Source organism: Temnothorax nylanderi, unplaced genomic scaffold (genome assembly GCF_030848795.1).
Source record: "Temnothorax nylanderi isolate EJ_2023f unplaced genomic scaffold, tnyl_v1.0 TNYL_tig0133_pilon, whole genome shotgun sequence".
Taxonomy (NCBI): domain Eukaryota; kingdom Metazoa; phylum Arthropoda; class Insecta; order Hymenoptera; family Formicidae; genus Temnothorax; species Temnothorax nylanderi.
The window spans coordinates 435,180-455,141 of record NW_027249195.1 but is presented as its reverse complement, the minus strand read 5'-3'; the positions used below and the strand labels follow the sequence as shown (position 1 = coordinate 455,141).

Here is a 19,962-nt window from a genome sequence, read left to right as displayed (position 1 = left end):
TCTCTCTCTCTCTCTCTCTCTCTCTCTCTCTCTCTCTCGCTCTCTCTCGCTACTTCCACAATAATGCGAGCTCCATCGGCGGGATAGCACGACGAACGCGCAATTTGCGGCTGAGCTCGAATAATTGATGCAATTTCCAGGTTGCAGAGCGAGCTGCGAATGACCCCGAGAATTTGGATTTTAGGTAGATTCACGAGATGTTCACGTCACAAAGTGAACATTAATATCCGCATACTTCCCCGAACAGTATTAAATCGCGAACAATGGAAACTTTTCTAAATACCCAGATTCCTATCTTCGTATTATACAGATGTTGAATAATTGCTAACTTCTGGAAAATCTCATTCGAATCCAATTTCATTCGAGTCAAATCATCAATTAATCAATTTTACTCTAAGCCAAACTCGCCTCGACGTAAGATATGATAATATTATAACAATATAAGGTATAACTTATATCAGAGAGAAAGAGTTTTGTTCAAGTAACATAATCCATTTGATTTACGGACCGTACCGGTCGCGTGCCTCGCAGATATCATTTATCGTACTTGCTCACCCGTAACAATCATTCGCGAGATTACGCTAAAAACATCAGTCGAACGATAGTTAACGCTGATAACGTACACGACACCCCAGGCTTGTCACAACTGGACGGGGGGGAGGGGAGAGTAGGAGAGGACTCTTCTATTCCTATATATCTGTCGCCTAACTACCGCTGACTTCGCGGGGCTAATTCTATTAGCCTTCCCCCGGCGAGCCTATCCGCGTTCTCCGCTCGCGTTCCTGCGGGATTAATTTCGCGGCTTCGTTCGCCAACCGCGCCGCAAGTTTCCGCGTCGTCTGGCCCTGCCCGGGCATGATCGACGACCCTCTTCCTAACCGCGGCGTCGCTAACTTTTTCAACGAGCCCGATGTTTCCCATCCGCTAATGGGGTATTCCTTTAATCGCATTTACCCTAACTCTCTTTATCCGACCGGCTCCGGTTTACTGACTTCTTCGTTTTAACTTTGGAGACATCTGCTTTATTATATTTTATACCGTTTTTAATTAATTAATTGAATGTATCTATGTGTGTGGTCGTACCATTTAATTAAATATTTGTTAAACGTAGGTAACATAAATTCTAAATTTCGTAAATAACACATGAGGCTTGCGGAATCAAATCTTGTTAATAATAAAGATACATTTTCGTTGAACATGACCGAGGATTTTACGTCATCTCGATAATGTTTCGACTTTTTAATTGGTGATTTTAGCGATATATTATTTTATTGATTGACTTTATTATGTTGTTCGTTTAATATTTTAGTGCATGGACAAATCAGTAAATTTACGTTTTCGGCGCGTGTTCATCATAGTTCGAAGAATTGGAATATTCAGGACACGGAAACAGCGGATTAATCCGCGCATTATGAATATTTGATCGCATCGCGCAGAACGCGGCATGGATGAACTTTAAAAGGCTCTCCCCGATGCAAATTAATGCACGCCATAAAAAAGGCCGGTCAGACGTGGCTTTTGCGATACGCGATCCATAATTAAGTTGTAGATTAGTTTTAGGAGATTAAACGAAAATAAACTAAAGCCGTATGCGAATTAATATCGAACTCTGTTAGCGAACTAAAATTTCCACTTTAAACGACGAACTACAAATACAAATAATTCAAAATAAAGTAATGAAAAAAATATCTAATTTAGTGTTTAAAGATTTATGATGTCTTTTTATATGTGTGTCGTTTAAAAACGAATTTGAAATCTACACTAAGAATGAATTTAACATTTTTCTTATTTTATCTAAAACACATAGTATTGCCTTGCATTACGAGAAACCGATATTCTGTCTAGACGCTTCCTTGCAAGTATTCCAAAGAGTTAAAGCATTTTAATATAAAATCATAATAATACAAGGAGACACAAAAGAAATTACTATTTTTTCGAAATAATCCGAAATGTTTGGTATTTTTTTTTTTGTAGAACACTTTTAGCAAAATGCTTCATAATTAATAGCTACGACTAAAGCAGTCGCGATGAAACTATCGATTTCCTTTATCGATGTACTCTCTAGATACACTTCGCGTAGAAGCTGTAATTTATAGCTGTAAGAAAAGCTTCCTTTCCCAAACTTCAGGTCACCAGTGGCTGAAAACGAATCTCGACGTGACACCCGAGTCGGGCTGGTCCGTTGACCCGTTCGGCCACGGCAGCACCATACCGTACTTCCTCAGGGCCTCGGGCGCGTCCGGCACGGTCATCCAGAGGATACATTACGCGTGGAAGCAGTGGTTCGCTAAGAAGCAGTACGGCGACTTTGTCTGGCGACAGCCGTGGGACCGCGACGGCGCCGCCGACATGCTCACCCACAATCAGCCCTTCGACATCTACAACATCAAGCACTCGTGCGGCCCACATCCGCATGTCTGCCTCAACTTCGACTTCCGTAAGATACGCGGCGAGTACACCGAGTACTCGGTCCGCGCCGTCGAGATCACGCCGAACAACGTCAAGCAGATGGCCGAGCTGTTACTGGAGCAGTACGCGAGAACCGGCTCGTTGTTCACTCACAACGTCGTGCTGATGCCACTCGGCGATGACTTTAGGTTCGCATAACTTTGTTTTGAAAAACAGACCTTTCCCGGTTTCCACCTATTTACGTTAACAATTCTTTTTTGTGGTTCCCTTAAATTTCTCTCAATTTCGTATTTTTTTAATAGCATTATTGTTCCGGAAAAGAGACACGTGTATCCAACAACGTTTTTCTTTACCTTCTAAGTTTGTAAAATATTGTTAACACATAATTTAATTATAATTCGATAGACCAATGTTACTATTTTATATTTTAACTGGAAAACTAGTTGTTTTTTTTTATTATGTTGATATGTATTGCTTTTTATAACATACATGTGTCAAGAAAAAAAATAAAATTGGTTCTATTAACGAAACGTGTTACGTTTCCCGCTATTGTATCTGTATTTCAGATACGACCACGCGATCGAGTGGGATCAACAGTACACCAACTACAAGATCCTGATGGATTACATAAACAGCCGCAAGGACGAGTACAATGCCGAGGTGGTGTTCGGCACGCCGAAGGACTACTTCGGCGAGATACAAAAACGCGTGGTCAAGTTCCCGTCGTTGACGGGCGACTTTTTCGTGTACTCGGATATCTTCAGCGAGGGTAGACCGGCCTATTGGAGCGGCTACTTTACCACCAGACCATACATGAAGATCCTAGATCGCGAGCTCGAGGCAAATCTCAGATCCGCCGAGATCCTCTACACGATCACGCTAAATCTCGCCAAGCAGTCTGGCAAGGATATAAAACTTTACGAGACGTATTTCGAGAAGTTGGTGAAGGCGAGGCGTAATCTGGGCCTGTTCCAGCATCACGACGCGATCACCGGTACCTCAAAGTCCTTCGTCATGAAGGATTACGCGCTGAAACTCTTCGAGTCGATCTCGGACACGACGAGCCTGCAGAGCTTCGCCATCCAGTCGCTCGCGGCCACCATCAGCGGCAAATCCAATTCCGTCTACGTGCTGGCCGAGTCGGACAGAGACAGCTACGAGAAGTTGCCGAAGAAGATACCAATCGGCGTGAACGGCCATGAGACCAGGAAGATCGTTCTGTTCAATCCACTGGCCCAGCCCAGGCAGGAGGTGATCAGTCTCAAAGTCACGTCGTATAAAATCAAAGTCCTGGATCCCCAAAGAAACCCCATACCCTACCAAATCGCGCCGGTGATGAACGCCACGAGCATCACGCATGACGCGTACGTGTTACTCTTCGTGGCCGAGCTGAAACCGCTGTCGATTGCCACGTATCACCTGCGGCAGGTCGACAAGGTGCCGCCGGAGGCCATCTCGACGGTGTATTGCAGCCGTTGCGGCAAGGACAACGTCTTTCCCATCAAACCCATGCAGGTGGGCGACGTGCAGCTCGAGAATCAACGGATGAAGCTGCTGTTTGACGGACAGACGGGTTTCCTGAAGCGCGTGACGAAGAAATCCACCGGCAAGATCATGCAGTGCGCCGTACAGTTCGCCGCGTACCCCTCGGCGCAGTTCCACAGCGGTGCCTACCTCTTCATGCCCGACCCAAATCTCCGGGACACCGACAAGGACGTCCTGGAGGCGTACACGCCGCACCAGAAGATTTATATCGTCAGCGGTAGCCTGAGTTCCCGCCTCACCGTCGAGTACGGCAAGTTACTGACGCATCACGTGGCGATCTACCATCACGACGGCGGCCTCGGCGAGGCCATCTATCTGCGCAACATCGTGGACTTCGAGACGCCGCCGAAGAATCGCGAGACGGAGATGTTCATGCGCCTGCAGACCGATATCTCGAACGGCGATCCGCCCGAGTTCTATACCGATCTGAACGGCCACCAGATGATCAAACGCACGAAAATCGAGCGCATCGGTATCGAGGGCAACTACTTTCCCATCACGACCATGGCCTACATCGAGGACTCGAGTCACCGACTGACGCTGTTGGTGAACCACTGCCAGGGCGCGGCCAGCTACCAGCCCGGCTGGCTGGAGGTGATGCTGGATCGCAGGACTCTCTACGACGATTCGCGGGGCATGGGCGAGGGTTTGCTGGACAATAGGCGGACCGTCATCAAGCACTGGCTACTGCTTGAAGACATCAGCGGCGAGAAGGACAGATACTCGAGGCCGTCGCTGTTCGCCAATCACCTGAGCAACACTCTCAACTATCCGGTGAACATCTTCGTGGTTGACGGCAGCGAGCAGGAGGTCACGATGGCGCCGGAAGTCCGATTGTTGAGTCAGAGCTTCCCGTGCGACCTTCACCTGCTCAATCTGCGCACCAACCACGATCAGAAGCTGCCGCATTTCCCGGTGAACAGCGCGCTCATGGTGCTGCACCGGCAGGGCTACAGCTGCTCCGTGGGCATCGACGTGGCGCTGAAGCACTGCCCGCTCACGGAGAGACTCGCGCAGGGTACCGCGTTCTACAAGCTCGACAAGGTCAACGTTACGAAGACGTCGTTGACCGGCACGAAGCCGGGCGCGCGTCTGAAGGATGGTTTCCAGGAGATCGGCCTGCAACCGATGCAAGTCGAGACTTACAACGTAAACTTCGTGCAATGATTCTACACTGAGAAAAAAAATTGTTGATCCCAAAAAATATTTAGTCCGATACGTTCAACTAAACATTTTAGTTAGTTAACTAAACATTAGTTGTTTCAACAATTTATTTAGTTTCTTTAATCAAGAATTAATTAATTCAACTAATGTTTAGTTAACTAACTAAAATGTTTAGTTGAACGTATCGGACTAAATATTTTTTGGGATTAACAAATTTTTTTTCTCAGTGTAAGCCATATGCCAATCGGCCGTCGATCTTGACGCGCTCGCACATTGATCGGTTAGCAAAATTCCAAAAGTACACACAGGCGTTCTGCCCCCTTCCAAATCACACTGCCGTATGTTAATCGTATTGAATACTACCTCTTTGACTCTTCGTGTAACGCGCGACGTTGTTGGCGGTAAGGAACGGAACTTTGCGGAAGCGATACAGAAGCGAAAGTAATCAATAATTTCTCGCGGGGCGGCGAAAAATGTGACAAATAACGTTGACCACTCTGGGACAATTGAAATAAACAATTGACTCGTACGGTTTAATTAAAATGAATTCTGTCGTATTAGGAAGGATTTAAAAACATTTTTAATCAACAATCTTTTTATTCCATTAGGCGTGTGAAGGAGGCATTTTGATTAATTTCTTTCAAAATTAATCCCGACAATGTACTCTATTGGCCTAGAAATCACGTTTTTATACCGTCTTCTTTTTTCTTATACTCAATTTCTTTCATAAACTTTATTCGAAGAAAAGTAGAAAAGGGTTTCATAACAGATCAAAAATTTATAAATTTCACGATCCTTATGAATTATTGACTAAGAACTCTTCATTTCAAGAGTTCAGCTGAATTTCGCGAGACGCGCGATGCTTCGCACTGGTTGCATCACATTATCCGAGGAAATTTTAATGGCAGGAAGAGTGCGCGTGTAAATATTTCGATCGATGCAACACAATTTATTGTGTTAACTAATCATGACGAACGTGCAACGCGTGCGTGCACCACTGTACATATTGTTCCTGTGCGATGTATCCTTGCGTTTTATTATCGAACGGCATATTATCGAGAGGGAGAGGGAAGGGAAGAGGCGAGAGATGTATACACGCAGATATATAAATACACTAGTAATTTACTCCAAACAGAGTCTGAGATATCTAATTAATATATGTATATTCGCTGGAACGAGATATTTGGGAACAGGTTTATCTCGATCTGTTTTACTCATTAAAATTTCCAACAATTCTTCCATAATTTAATACCTATATCGCTGGAGTGACTTCAACTATATTTATTAAGATTTTAAAGTCTAGCAGTCCTGAATTTCTTTATCATTAACTTCGTATAAAAAATCCTCAATTTCTAAACTTTCTTATTTAATTTCTAAAATGTTTATTATCATTGTTTGAACGATATAAAATGATATTTCTAACTTTCTGCGTGTCTTCACGACAGCTCTTTTTTTTAAGTGATTTCACGGGAGATATAAAAGGGGCCATAGATAGTCAGGCCTATACGGAGAACAAAAGAATTGAAATTTCATATAGTGACCTTTATCTGTTTCGTACGGCGGTTACCGTGGACAAACAGACTGACAGCTGACCGACACAAATTTCTTTTATCAAACGTATAGAGATATATGTATATATTGTATCGTATATGTACATATTACATATCACGTCGTAACTTATACCCTAGATAATTACCGATACCGTAGACTACCTTTGTGATAGCGAAACGATGTAAAGAAAATCTTATACATCTATTTTCGTATGTCAGATATTTTGCTATCGACCCTCCCTCTCTCCCTCTCCGCGAGTATTGACAGTAAGTGTCTTCTTATAGACGAGGGGGACGCGATATTCCGGAGATATCTCCTCCCCGTGTATATCGCGTACGCAATCGGGAAATGTAGTAAAGTATAATGCGTGTAAAATAAACTTGCGTGCCAGACGACGAAGTTATCTCTTGGAGACAATGCGGGTAGAGGCGGTCTTCACAAGATACGACGATATATAATTCACACTGAATTGCAAATAATTAATTAATTTGACGAGTTCTCACAATTACGTGACGTTAACGATTGCAAAATCTTCTGTTTCGCTCTTTTGCTTTCTCTTCCGAGACGTTTATGCCACGCACTGGAAACCTGTCAGAGCGATAACGAGATATACCGTACTTCCGTGGAGTTCTATGTAATTACTTTATTATGAACGAATGATAAGTATTGAGACACGCGAATGATAAATGTCGCAGAGAGAGAGAGAGAGAGAGAGAGAGAGAGAGAGACTCTGCGAAGTGCGATATGTATCGTCGCGTGGCGTTTCCAGCAATCTTCCACTTCCATGGAGAATCTCGAAGTGTCCCTTTTTGCGGCTGCACCGTCGGTCCGATTTGTACATATTAGATTAATTAATGGAAAGCCGTGCAGCTTCCGCGCGCGCGAGTGGACCGGTCGCACGGTCGCATTCCTCCGGCGCGTGAAACAAGAGAGGAAATTAGTTTCTCCGAGGCGAGGGCGCAAGAAATGTGGTCGCTACTTTTACGTAAAAACGGCAAGCAAAGTGTTTGTCGCTTCCCCATGTAGCGGATTCGTAGTTATTACGAAGTAGTTTTTTAATTCACGCGAAAGATACGTTATCTATGTAAATTTTCTTATTTAAAAATTGTATTTATAAATACGGTGCGAGTACGGTGAACTTTTCCTGGTGGTTTTATACTCCTACGTTATATTATCTCTTAGGAATTTTATCGCGCGCGTGTACATTTCTGCCCAAAATTCTAATACATAAACCATCAGATTGTAGATTTCCAATCTCATTCATGTTAACATTAATTGATTCAGTTATTTACAGATAATCGACGTATTTTTATCATCGTTCTATCGCTAACAATAAGAGATATAACAAGTTGCAATTAATTGTTATTTTAGCGGTTACATTTGTCACGATTACATTTTGTCGCACTAAATATATTTTTATTGAAATTAATTCGTTTTCGATCGCTGTCACTGTCAAATTGTCGTTGCCGTTTGATTTCAGCCGTGAATCCTCTATTTCCAGACGCGAGTTATTTAACGAAACGCGCATCGATTTGGCAAAGAATTTAACATCGATCGAAAACGCACACACTTTGCGTTAAAGAATCGAAAAAGTCAGAGGCAGAAAGAAATCTGTCGCGATAAGACTTGATGTCGCCGGGTAATCAAGCTTCGTAAGCATCGGTTATTAAAATTTTTTCGATAGACTTATGGCTCCGATAAATTTCACGGTTCACGGCGCGAACGAGCGTTCATACAGGTTTAACGATGTTGTGTAAATAGCGGATCGTCGATGAACTCGTTAAACCGATAGATCGTATAAAGAGTAATGGAAAATGAAGGACGGGCGGATGGGTGCACGGGGTAAAGTGTATAGTAAGTTATCTCCTTCGTTGCTGTTGTCACTTTTAATTTTTGCCGTAACACATTATCGCGTTCGATCTTTGGCCGAAAAAAGGCTTGCGAAAGTATATTCTATTTATCTGCTTATACATATTACATGTATATGATAAAACTGTTTTTAATTTAATATAATAAATCTAATTTTATCTCTTAATTTTATTTTTGAACACGGTTTAAGCCTCTGGCGTTAATCAGACGAATTAATAAACGGGGTTATCTTGTTTTGATATTATATTATCTGTTGGATATTACTTATCTCTCGACATTGTTATTTTATTATGCGCACTAACGACACTGCCCACGATAACATATCGTCCGCTTCGTTTAAGCTTAAATGTAACGAATCAAAAAAAAAAAAGAGCCTCAAGCAGCGAAATCTCGCCCGTAGACGGTTCTACGGAGATATAGATTCGGCTCGTTGTTCCAACATTTTCCACGTCGCGAAATTGTACTCCGTTTAAGAGCGCCGTCGGATCTCTCTACGCCGCGAGATTTTCTGCAAATGTCGACAAAATGCCCGAAATTGTCGAGCGACGAAATCGCTCGGCGCCACAATGACTGTCCCTTGTAACGATATTGTAACATACTGTATGTTTTGTGCCGTCGTTAGAGAGAAAGAAGTGTTCTATATCACAAAGAATAAAAGTTATATTACATGTTCACACACACGCTGCCGCTCGGACGATTCGCAAAGTGTCCCGTCGTCGTTTGGAATCGCGCGAGCGCGGAATGGCGCGAATGGCGATGATTACATACGATATTCCTTATGTTACAATGTAATATTATATTTATTAAATAAAACTAGTAACTGACGTATTTTGATCAGCCGCGTTGTTCTCTATGGCCGAATATCCCTTCGATAAAAGCGGACGAAAGTAATCGAGGAGGCTGTTGAAAGATTTAATACAATCTAATTTGTCTCTTGTATGCTGTCACGTTTTGTTTTTGCTGTAATGGCACTTGAGAAGATCGATTACTATTTTTTTCTTCAAATGACATGTACAGTTTTTGTCTAAAATTTTTATCCTTTTCTCTTTTTTTTTTTGCATGTACAGGTATATATTTTTAATAAGAATATTTATAATTCAAAAATGTCAGTAATACGCAACAAATATTTTCGTAAATTTTTATCCTTTTCTCATTTTTTCGTACATATATAATTAATGCAAATTGAGCATTCAATTTATAAATGACAGGTTTTATAAAATATTTAAATAAGTAGCTTCTGACTCATTATGAAACATTTTATTTAAGTTTTTAAATTTTATATAAATTGAATTTTAAACAAAATGGAATATTAAATAAATGACATTTATCATGTCAAAAATAAAGATATTCTCTAAATAAGAATATTCTTTTCTTCTGTGATAGCTATATACTGGAATATGCTCACAGCAATGCTTAAAAGCTAAGCACGAAGAAAAATTCCAATATAGTACAGAGTTCACTAGTTGTTCGATTGGGCTTCACGATCAATGAGCGTAGGTGCACTTTTTGGTATGCGCTTCCATAATATGCATTAAATGCGCATATAATGCGGGACAAATATTCGCATTTAATGCAAAGTTTAATGTACATTCAAAGCGCATTATACGCGCATTGGCGCTCCTTGGGTTCCATGTAATGCAGATAACACATATTATTTTTTTGTCGCTTTCGTTTATGAACTAACTTATAATATTTCTTAGTACGATGAAATATTAAATACTAATTTTCAGTTTGAAAATACAATACGTTTCTACATTTTGAACACTCAATTTTACGTAGAATTACTAAGATCTTACTCATCAGAGCAAAGTGATGCCTCTTAATGTTAACACATCAAGAACATTGGTTCTCAGCCAATAAAGCAGAAAAGCAAAAGTTTATCGAAAGCAGAAGTATATTGAAAGACGTCACTTTGCTTTGATGAGTAAGATATTAAAGATTATGTTGCAAACTTATTTATTAGATTCTGGCTCCATCGTTGTAAATGTACAGTCTTGCCTTTGATAAGTCTTTGATAAGAGCGTGTCCTACATAACTCGAAAACAATTTATTGTAATAAATTTAAAAAAAATTTACATGCACATACTACTTGATTAGAATTGTGATGCTTCATTATTAATAATTTGTCCAGTCGCCTTCATTGTCAATAATTGCCTGGCATCTCCGAGGCATACTTTTTACCAATTTTCTAGCATATTCTTGAGATAAAGATCTCCAGATCAATCGAATTTGTCGAACTAACTGTTTGACCTTCCAAGTTTTCTTTCGGAAGTTTAAGCTTTATCACTGCCCAAACGATTGGACTCGCATAGGATTTTTCGATAGGATTCGCATTCGGTGACTGTGACGGCCAATCCAGTAGGTCAACGTCATTTTCTTGTTTCCATGCGGTACAAAGACGACTCCGATATTTCGGGTCACTGTCTTCTTGTAGTAGTAGAATTTTCATTTTTCCTTCCAAATCACTTTTGGGTAGATGGTAATAAAGCCTTCTCATAAATTTTTACCATTTTAGCAGCGTTCAAGTTGTCCGTAAAGATATGCAAAATGCCAAATCTTTGCTTTGAGAAGCAACCCCAAACATGCATCTTTACCGGATAGTTGACGGTCCGCTGGTCGAGTCTATTGATAGAAGTACACCAGATTCGAGTGATGGAACTACGTGCCCAAAAAGAAGTTTCGTCAGAAAAAATTACGTTATCCCAATCGCGGTCCATATTTTCATGCGCCCAAGCAAGTCTTTTTTCGACGTGTTTTTCGGACAGTAGAGGTTTCTTCACCGTGCTTCGATATTTCACATTATAGACACGTAGACGTCTTCTTATTGTATTACATAATATATTTATACCTTTTTGCTGTAATGCCGCTTGTCCGCCTCGCAACGATAAACAAGGATTGCTCGCAAACATCCGTAGGACCAGTTTGTCCTCTTTGTTCGTCATTTTCTGCGTAGAGCCACGTTCCAGTAAGACATCGATGTTTTTCATTTTTAAGTAGCGATTCACCCACTTATTTACATATACCTTAGACCTTCTCATGCAAAGTATCTTAGGGGAAGGATTCCTCTATCCCGTTGGTACTTTCTATCTAACGGTTTTCATGTAAGAGTTTTACCGGACACGCTCTTATCAAACAGACTGTATGTTGCAAACTTATTTATTAGATTATGACTCCATCGTTGTAAATGTAATTAATGTGTCTAAGATTTGTTTCACTTTGTCTTCCATTTTTTGAACTAAACAGTTTAACTTAAAGCAACTACATTGTACACTCAACATGAATCACAGACAGTCACCACAGAACGACAACACACAGCCACTAGTCATCAGTCATATTGCATGATGCAATACGAATTAGTAAGCTGGAAGTATTTGTTTCCAAAACATAAATTTAGTTTCTAGAAATAAATGTTATTTGTCTATAAAGGTCAATGCTATTATAATTAAATATTGTATAAAAAATATAAGTTTGCACAAGTAGATTTATTATTCCAGCAAGAAATGAACAAACATTTTTTTACAATTAATAAGAAAAACTAGGTATATTTCACAGAAATGTATATTTCTGTCATCATAGTCAAATTTTTTTATTACTAACAAATATCGAAGAAAACATTACAAGTAACATTTTTTTCTGAATATTTCAACTTTCTTTTTCTCAGTGTATCAAGATGCACACTCATATATCATTGCTTATAATTATTCAGAAGAGTTCAAGAAGTCGAAGGATGATACATTTATTACTACCCGGATCTACAGCTTTACGATCGAGTGAAAAAAGAAGAACCACAAAAAAATTTCCGCAAAAGAAAAACCACAAAAAATTCTACAAAGAAGTACCACAAAAAAATTTCCGTGAAGAATCGTGCCAATTTATCAATAAAAATTATTTTCCCGAATTCCATCCAGAAAAGATAACGTTTATTGATTATATAAGATTTATTAAAAATTATATTACATGATAAGCTTAAAAACTAGATTATAATATGACAATATTTAAAAATTATTTATTAATACAATTTATTAATAACAAATTGAGAGGACGAGGCTAGCAAACAGAGCTGGATTTTAGTGCTTAAGATATATTATAAATTAGTAATAAAAACAAACATTTCGACATTTAATATGGTCATCATCAGTGCCCAATGTACAGATATTTCAAATTATTTAAACTGGAGTCGATTATTTAACAATCGAAAGATAATTAGAGATAGCTTGACAAATATTGTCTCAAGAATTTAAATTAAAAATATGAATAATTACAACCAATGTACAATAAAAATAGCGTCAATTATTCTAATAAAATGTTATCTGTGTGCCAACTACAATATTACACTTACTCAGGTTTAAAAATTGAAAGAAAATATCTGTCCTTCTCAAACAATAAGAGGCGCGAATATATATATATAGACAAGCTTCCTTTTACAACCGTCAGTCTTCGAAGCAACATCAAGTCAAACGGACATTCGATCTAGAAAATTAGGAAATTGAGTGGTATCTATTTGTTAATCTCTATATTAACTTCACACATTGAATAAAACATGGAAATTGAAGCACACAGAACACCGATACAAAGCTTTTACGCCGGACAATCAATATTTATTACAGGTATTTATTATAGAAGTGCAATGTATGCAATAAAGTAAAATAATATCTTTAAGATAATTAAGGCTATTAGGGAAGACCGGGGCTATCTGTCTACGGGGGCTATGTGTCCACAGTACTGCTATCTCAAGTTTTAAGAGACAGATGTCTCTACCATTGTAACAAGTAGTTGAAAAATGCCATACGTTAGATATTTAAATGTTGTTTGTTTTCTTGCGATGCCTCTCGCAGACGCTATATACGTTAAAAGAAAAGCGAAAACAATTATTCATATTTTTCGACGATCGAAAAATTTGCTGTGCGACAGTAGTTTAACTCAAATTAAAGTAAGCAATTCATAATATTATCAATTAATATATAGTTATCAGGTGTGAGAAGCGTCAAATCTTAATTCCGCATTATCTAAAATTGGCAACATGTTAAAGACTGAAAAACGTGGTCGGGGCTATCTGTCCTATTTTTGATGGGTCAATGTGTCCACACTTCAATGACGAATTGTTCTTTTATAAATGGATAATGGTGCGTAACTACAAAAGAAAGACTTTCCTTAAGACGGATAAGGTAGACATATAAAATCGTGATTACAAAATCGTAAAGATGGGCCTTTGGAATTATATGAAAGTGCAGAAATTGCGAATTCCTCTCCATAGTGCAATTACGTCTTGTCCTAACAGTTTTATTTTGTGAAGATATTTAATATCGTAGCAATATGAGTTTGATTATAATTTTACTTACAATTAAGTAGTCCATTTATTCTTTATACGAATTAAGAACAACGAGAGTGAATATTCGCTCCGTATACTCGACTTGTATCCAGCTTGGATTACATTGGAATGAACAAAGAGTAGGTACCTACTGTCGAGATATTCATACAGTTTCCGAAATTTCGGACCCGCTCTTTCGCCGGTGGGGATCGAGAGCTGTGCTAATTTATAAAATACACTGGATGGATTTTGGTCCCTCGCACGATGATTCAGCTCGTAGGCGGAAAAATGGAATTTCCAGGGCCCGGACAGCTGGAATGAACATCGCGCGCTCGCGCGTGCCTTCGTTATACAAGTTTTAATTACAATCGATTCAATTTCCTTCCACGCCGAGGACGGAGCTTTCCATTCGCCCGCCCATCGGGATACTTCGTCAGGCTCGTTCGTGAACCTGACACTCGTAATACTCCGTTTACCATTTCCGTAAGGAGCGCGCGCGGCCTTTTCGCCGCTTCGATGGCTCGTTGAACGCCAGAAGCTTGGCGGTTTAAGAAATCTGTTTCTCTTTTCTTATTCTTTTCTTTTATTTTTTTTACGAAAGTTGTCGCTCATCGCGAGGTATATGTCGCGACGATTTTCTTGTAGAACGTCATTTAATCGCAAAGAATTCCATTAATTTCCCCTCGCACAGATAGCAGAAATTTGCTCAATTCTACGTTGCGTATTTTTTTTAAACAAAAAAAATTATAACATCCCTGATTTCTTGCTTTTCTAGAAATGATATTGACTCGATTGTACATAATTACAATTTTTTCCTTTGAGAATTTATAGTTGCACTGGTTTAAAAAAGAACAAGATAGCATTTTACTTTGAAGCAGTAAAGACTTTTCCTATGTAGAAGAAAATTTTCGCCATTTCAGGACGATACTCGCGCGTCTCTGAAAAGTTAATGAATAATTTGCATTTTTTTTTGCCGCAAAATTATACGCGCGCTATAGCTGGATATTGTACTATCGCGCGAATCGGGAAAGATCGCGGAATTTATTCAAAGATATTCAAAGGAAAACGCCGGGCGATTTTCCTCGCCGAGATTGACTGTGGCAAGAAAAGCTCGGCGGAACGAGCGTCGCTTAGCCGTCGGTTATGAATATTTATAAATCTTAACCCGCCGTTACATAAGTCACGCGAATCGATCGAAACCTCTTTTTTTCATATAAGATTGCTTTCTCAATGAAACTCGCACAGCAATTTCTCGCATAAATAATTACAACGTAATCATAACTCCTTTTATTAATCAAAATCGAACGCGATACGATAACAAGCGCTGTTATTACAGACGAGATATTTATAATCAATATTTCCGAAGAAATCTGCAGCGAGTAAAGAACAGTCTGGACCGCACGGGTATAAAGTAAAAATTTAAGTACGCAAATATAAATTATTCAGAAACAGGGACTGCTAAAAGGTGCACTCCTATGAAAAATCTATCTCGAGTCTCGATCAAAGTCCGTTCCTTCTCGTCCATTACAGTCTGCGAGCAACCGCTGTTCCGATAGTCTCATTAAAAGGAGAAGACTAAGTCGCCGCGCAAGTCGCTGAAATATGAAATTCGCGCGGATTGTATTGCCGCGTGCTAAATACACGTCGTGTATACACCGCACGATGCTCGCGTCGGTGTATTCTCTTCTTGCCACGTTGACGTCTTAACGTTGGGTAATTAGCGCGGGGACAATCCCGGGACGCGCACCGTGGATAATCGGGAATCTCGTTAGGAACCGCGAAGAAGCGAAGGCGTTTTCTCCACCACCGGCATCCATAAACGTCGCGCCTGATGGGCGCAGATAGGTATAACGTCGGGGGATGAAAGCAAGCCCTTTCTGTATCAGCGTCGTCGCTGATATCACGAGTGTAAGACCACCCCCGGATTCCGTTAGTCGTCGTCCGTGTGGCGTTCCGTTAATTTATATGGAAATATAAGCAGTCCCGCGGATTATAAGCAGCCGCGGCTGCTCCTTACCGCGCGACGTCTTGCAGCAAATTATTCCGACCGTCGTCGTCGTCGTCGTCGTCGTCGTCGTCGTCGTCGGGAGACAACGGGACAAGCCCAGATTATTCACCGCCACCTTCGCTGTAATGTCATTAATAATTAGCGGTATTGCGGGCCATTTAAACGACCGGCGAACGTCACTTTGCACTATTTTATTTTAATGGTGTTGTAAAGCATTAAATAAGGATCACACTTTTTCGACCAACTTCCTGTCGTCGGAAACTCGATGACAGGAAGTATTATTTGTATAATTTTGGAAGGCACAAATGCATTTTTTCCCATTTTCTTTTAAAAAATTATACTGAAAAATTAGATTTTAGTAATATAAGATATTATTAAATAATAAATAGCCATCCAATTTTGTATTTGTTAATTTTATCATTTCTAGTTATTCTTATATCTTTGATCTATTATCGCTATATACTATTTCGCCGTCGGAAGATACGGTTTGCTAAATACGTCGAACTGGTGTGCGAAAGTTAATTATCGTGCGCCGCCACGTTTGTCAAAGTCGCGAGATCCTTGCGTGCTGCAAAAGCGAATATTTGACTCGACGTCAAAGCCGAGAGATAGCGTTAACACCAGTCGGTTGCCGCATATATAACGACAGGGACGGGAGGGGGGGGGAGGAGAGATAGTTTTAATAAATGCTCATCCCCAGAGAAACTTTTCTCGTCTTTCGTGCGCGCAGAGAGGGATATCGCTTTTCTTCTATCCGCTAGATGAAAATCCGTCTCTCTGCTCCGGCAACACGGCGACGACTCGGGTTTCATCAATTACGACGGACGACGAAGTAGACGACGCGTGTGCTTTTAAGCGTCTGCGAACGTCTATAGGATAGCGTTGCCGAGAGATGTCTGCAGGGGAAAATTTGTTCGGGAAAATAATAGCTTCGAGATCTCTCGCGAATTTTCAAAAGGGAGAAAATGGAGGACTTGATATATTAATTATAATCTTAATTAATGTCTCAAGTAATATCACGTAGTTGGGAAGAATTGGGGCCCGAGATCCTATACAGTAAAACTTATTAATTTGACTATAGTAAACTAAAGCATTAAAATCAGAAAATGTTTTCTTCTTGAAACGTTTACTTGAATCAAATTCAGGTTTACTATATTACAGTGTAATAGTTATTGAAATATAGTAAATGAATTTTTAAAATACTAAATCCGAATCTTTTAATTTTAGAAATGGCACTTTAATAAATATTTACTTAATTTCACGTTTCCAAAGTTATAAAAATAATAAATGGAGTACTTATAAGAAATAAATATTTTCTTTAGTGCAATTTATTACATTTAAGGAAACGCATACTGATTTATTACATTTAAGGAAACGCATACTGAAATAAAGTTAATATATTCGACAAAAAAAGGAAAAGAATATTTTATTTGTAAGCATTTTTAACTCGACGGAATCCTATAAGTTCGCAACGACGCGCGACGCTGCTAGGTGGCGTATGATGGGAAACGTTTCTCAAATTTAAAATATATCCAACCATAATATATAAGCAGACTCCCTGCGAGGCGAAAACCACAGAGTCCACTGTCGTAAGACTCGTATATATATAAGTGGAAGAATCCCTTCTCTCTCTCTCTACAAGGATATCTCTTGGCGCTTGGACGCCAATTTATATATGTTTTAGAAAAAATTTTTAAAGTTTTTACTTATAGGTAAAAATAATTTATAGAAAAATTATTTTTTAAATTAAATAATATTATTAGAAAATTGTTAACTTATAAAACATAAGATTCATATCTCTATAAATATTGACTATATTGTATACAAAATACTTCTTAAAGTTTATGAATTCTTTATTTAATGAAAAAATGCATTTTGTTGAAAGTAATAAATATAATTAGAAAATTACTAATTAGTAAAAAATAAAAATTATATTTCAATAATTATTAACTGCATTGTAGTAAATACTTGTTATAATTAATTAATTATTTCCTTTATAAAAGAATTATGTTGTTCAAATAAATACATACAGTTTCTTATTTTAAAAAAACGCGTTCACAGTAACTGATGGCAAGGAGCATTGTATTTTTCTGTACAACGGACGACGAAGGTGGTTTTTTACTTTCGGGGTAGGCGCGAAGTTAAACTTAAAACGACGAGCCGGCTGTTTCGCTAACTACGAAACGACAAAGTCTATAAAGCACAAACGAGAAAGTTATATTGAAAAAGTTCATCGTTGGCACTCGTTCAAGTACTCCGCTAGAAGAAGCGAAGATTATTTCGCGCCTAAAGCAACATTAATGAAATCGATAACGTTGAATAAGAGTTAATCTCTTATTATATATAGAATAATGCAAAATTTCAGAAACTAACTTTCGGGTCCATTCGCGCATATTGAAATTTAATACTTTTATTCAGCATCAAGTAAACAAGTATTTCCGTATACGTTTGCAAAATTTGGTTTCAAATTTAATTCTAATTACACTCGCGTGCGGGCGAATACTTAATCGGAATCGGGATTATATTTGTAATTTATATTAATCCAACACACACACACAGTTTACACGAGTCGACTGATCGCCAACTGTTTTGAGAAATTAATTAATAATTAATTAAGTCGTTCACACATATTGGAGATAAATTGCGCAGCGCATTTATTAATGGCACGGTGTGCGGTAGGATATTTCGTAATATTCAGTCTAATCGGTACTCCGAGTTTAATCTCGATGTTTCCGAATGCAAACGGATGTCTGTCGGTGGATGGGAGACGGCGGAGAAAAACGCGAGACCCGGGGAACCGACCCCGGCGCGGCGGTGCGGCGGTGCGGCGGGCGACAAGGCGCGGATGAAGCTGGAGACGGAAAGGGAGCGAGAAGCGAGCTTGTTTACCAATAATAAGGTTCAAGCCGGCGCGCGAAGGAAGACGAAGCGTCTTTTCTCACGGACTGGATGGATGGAAACTCGAGAAACGCGAACTCCGCGCTCCCGCGTAGCAACCCCGTGCCGTCTGTATACAAGACATATTGCCTCGGGATGATCGCGCAACCGGGCTGGATGTGAGCGAATGAAGTGGGAGAGTATGAAACCAGCCGGCTATTCTCGAAGCTCACGGCATCTCGCAGTGCGCGGGGTACGAACGCACGGCGGGTATTACCGTGATTTTCTTCCTCGGCGCGGCGTCGAGCCGCGTCTGCATTTCCTTGCGAATACGTCAATGTCCCTTCGATTCCTCGACATCTTTGCACTGCATGCTTACTGTATAAATCTAATATCAATTAGTGAGTTACTGAATTGAGTGAATTACACATTATCATGTAAAAAACCTGCGAGTTATACTAATTTGTTAGGTAATTTCTTTTTTTCTTTTATTTAAAAAGCAGTCAGTTTCGTGATACATTATTTATTATTAGTTGATCTTTTTAATCAACTTCACGGCCAATTAATTTAAAGAAAATGAGTACACTTACATTATTATATGCGTTGTTGACGATTGGTTTTAAGATTATCACAAGATTTCTAATTGTTACACTGAGAATTAAAGTTACTTTTTTGTAATTTATATTTTTCGCTTTAACATCGGGACGTTTTGCTCTTATTTACCTTATTATGTTTCAAAGCTAATCTTAATTTTTATATTCACGACAAATTACGGGATATAAATTTGTCGTAAATTCATAGGCTTTATGGTCGTTGCTTTTTAATAGCGCGGGAGATAATAACGCTAATTCTTCTGCTCGTCCCAAAAATTAACTTCGTTTATATTTAACTTAATTCTTCCTGCAATTAGATCGCGCGAAAAGTGCGCTCGAAAGATTTAATTTCATAGTAAATTAATATCTCATTTTTAGCTTCCCTTTCAGCTGGGATCACCGTGAAAGTTGCCGACGACGCGCGGACGCAGGTCCGTGAAAATTGCGCGCGTAATTTTCCCCGTTTCTCCGACGTTAAAGATCCCAGGATACGACCCTTAAGATATCCTAAGAAATTGAGACTACACTTTAGACGTCATAAGCCAAGAGGAGCTCGCGGACCCTTTTAATATACGAGAAATTGAAAATGTACTCTACAAACGCGACGTCGTTTACATGGAGACGGCAGATTTGCCTCC

General features: G+C 39.4%; 1 protein-coding gene across 1 annotated transcript in view; it reads left to right on the top strand.

The window, feature by feature from the left end:
- Positions 1-9,366, top strand: part of Alpha-man-iib (alpha-Mannosidase class II b) — a 36,140-nt gene extending 26,774 nt beyond the window's left edge. Inside the window, exons 4-5 of the mRNA XM_071713983.1 lie at positions 2,129-2,597; positions 2,976-9,366. Coding sequence (XP_071570084.1) covers positions 2,129-2,597; positions 2,976-5,121 — 2,615 coding nt within the window. The 3' untranslated portion in view covers positions 5,122-9,366. The remainder of the gene's footprint in view (positions 1-2,128; positions 2,598-2,975) is intronic.
- The last annotated feature ends 10,596 nt before the right edge of the window (positions 9,367-19,962 follow it).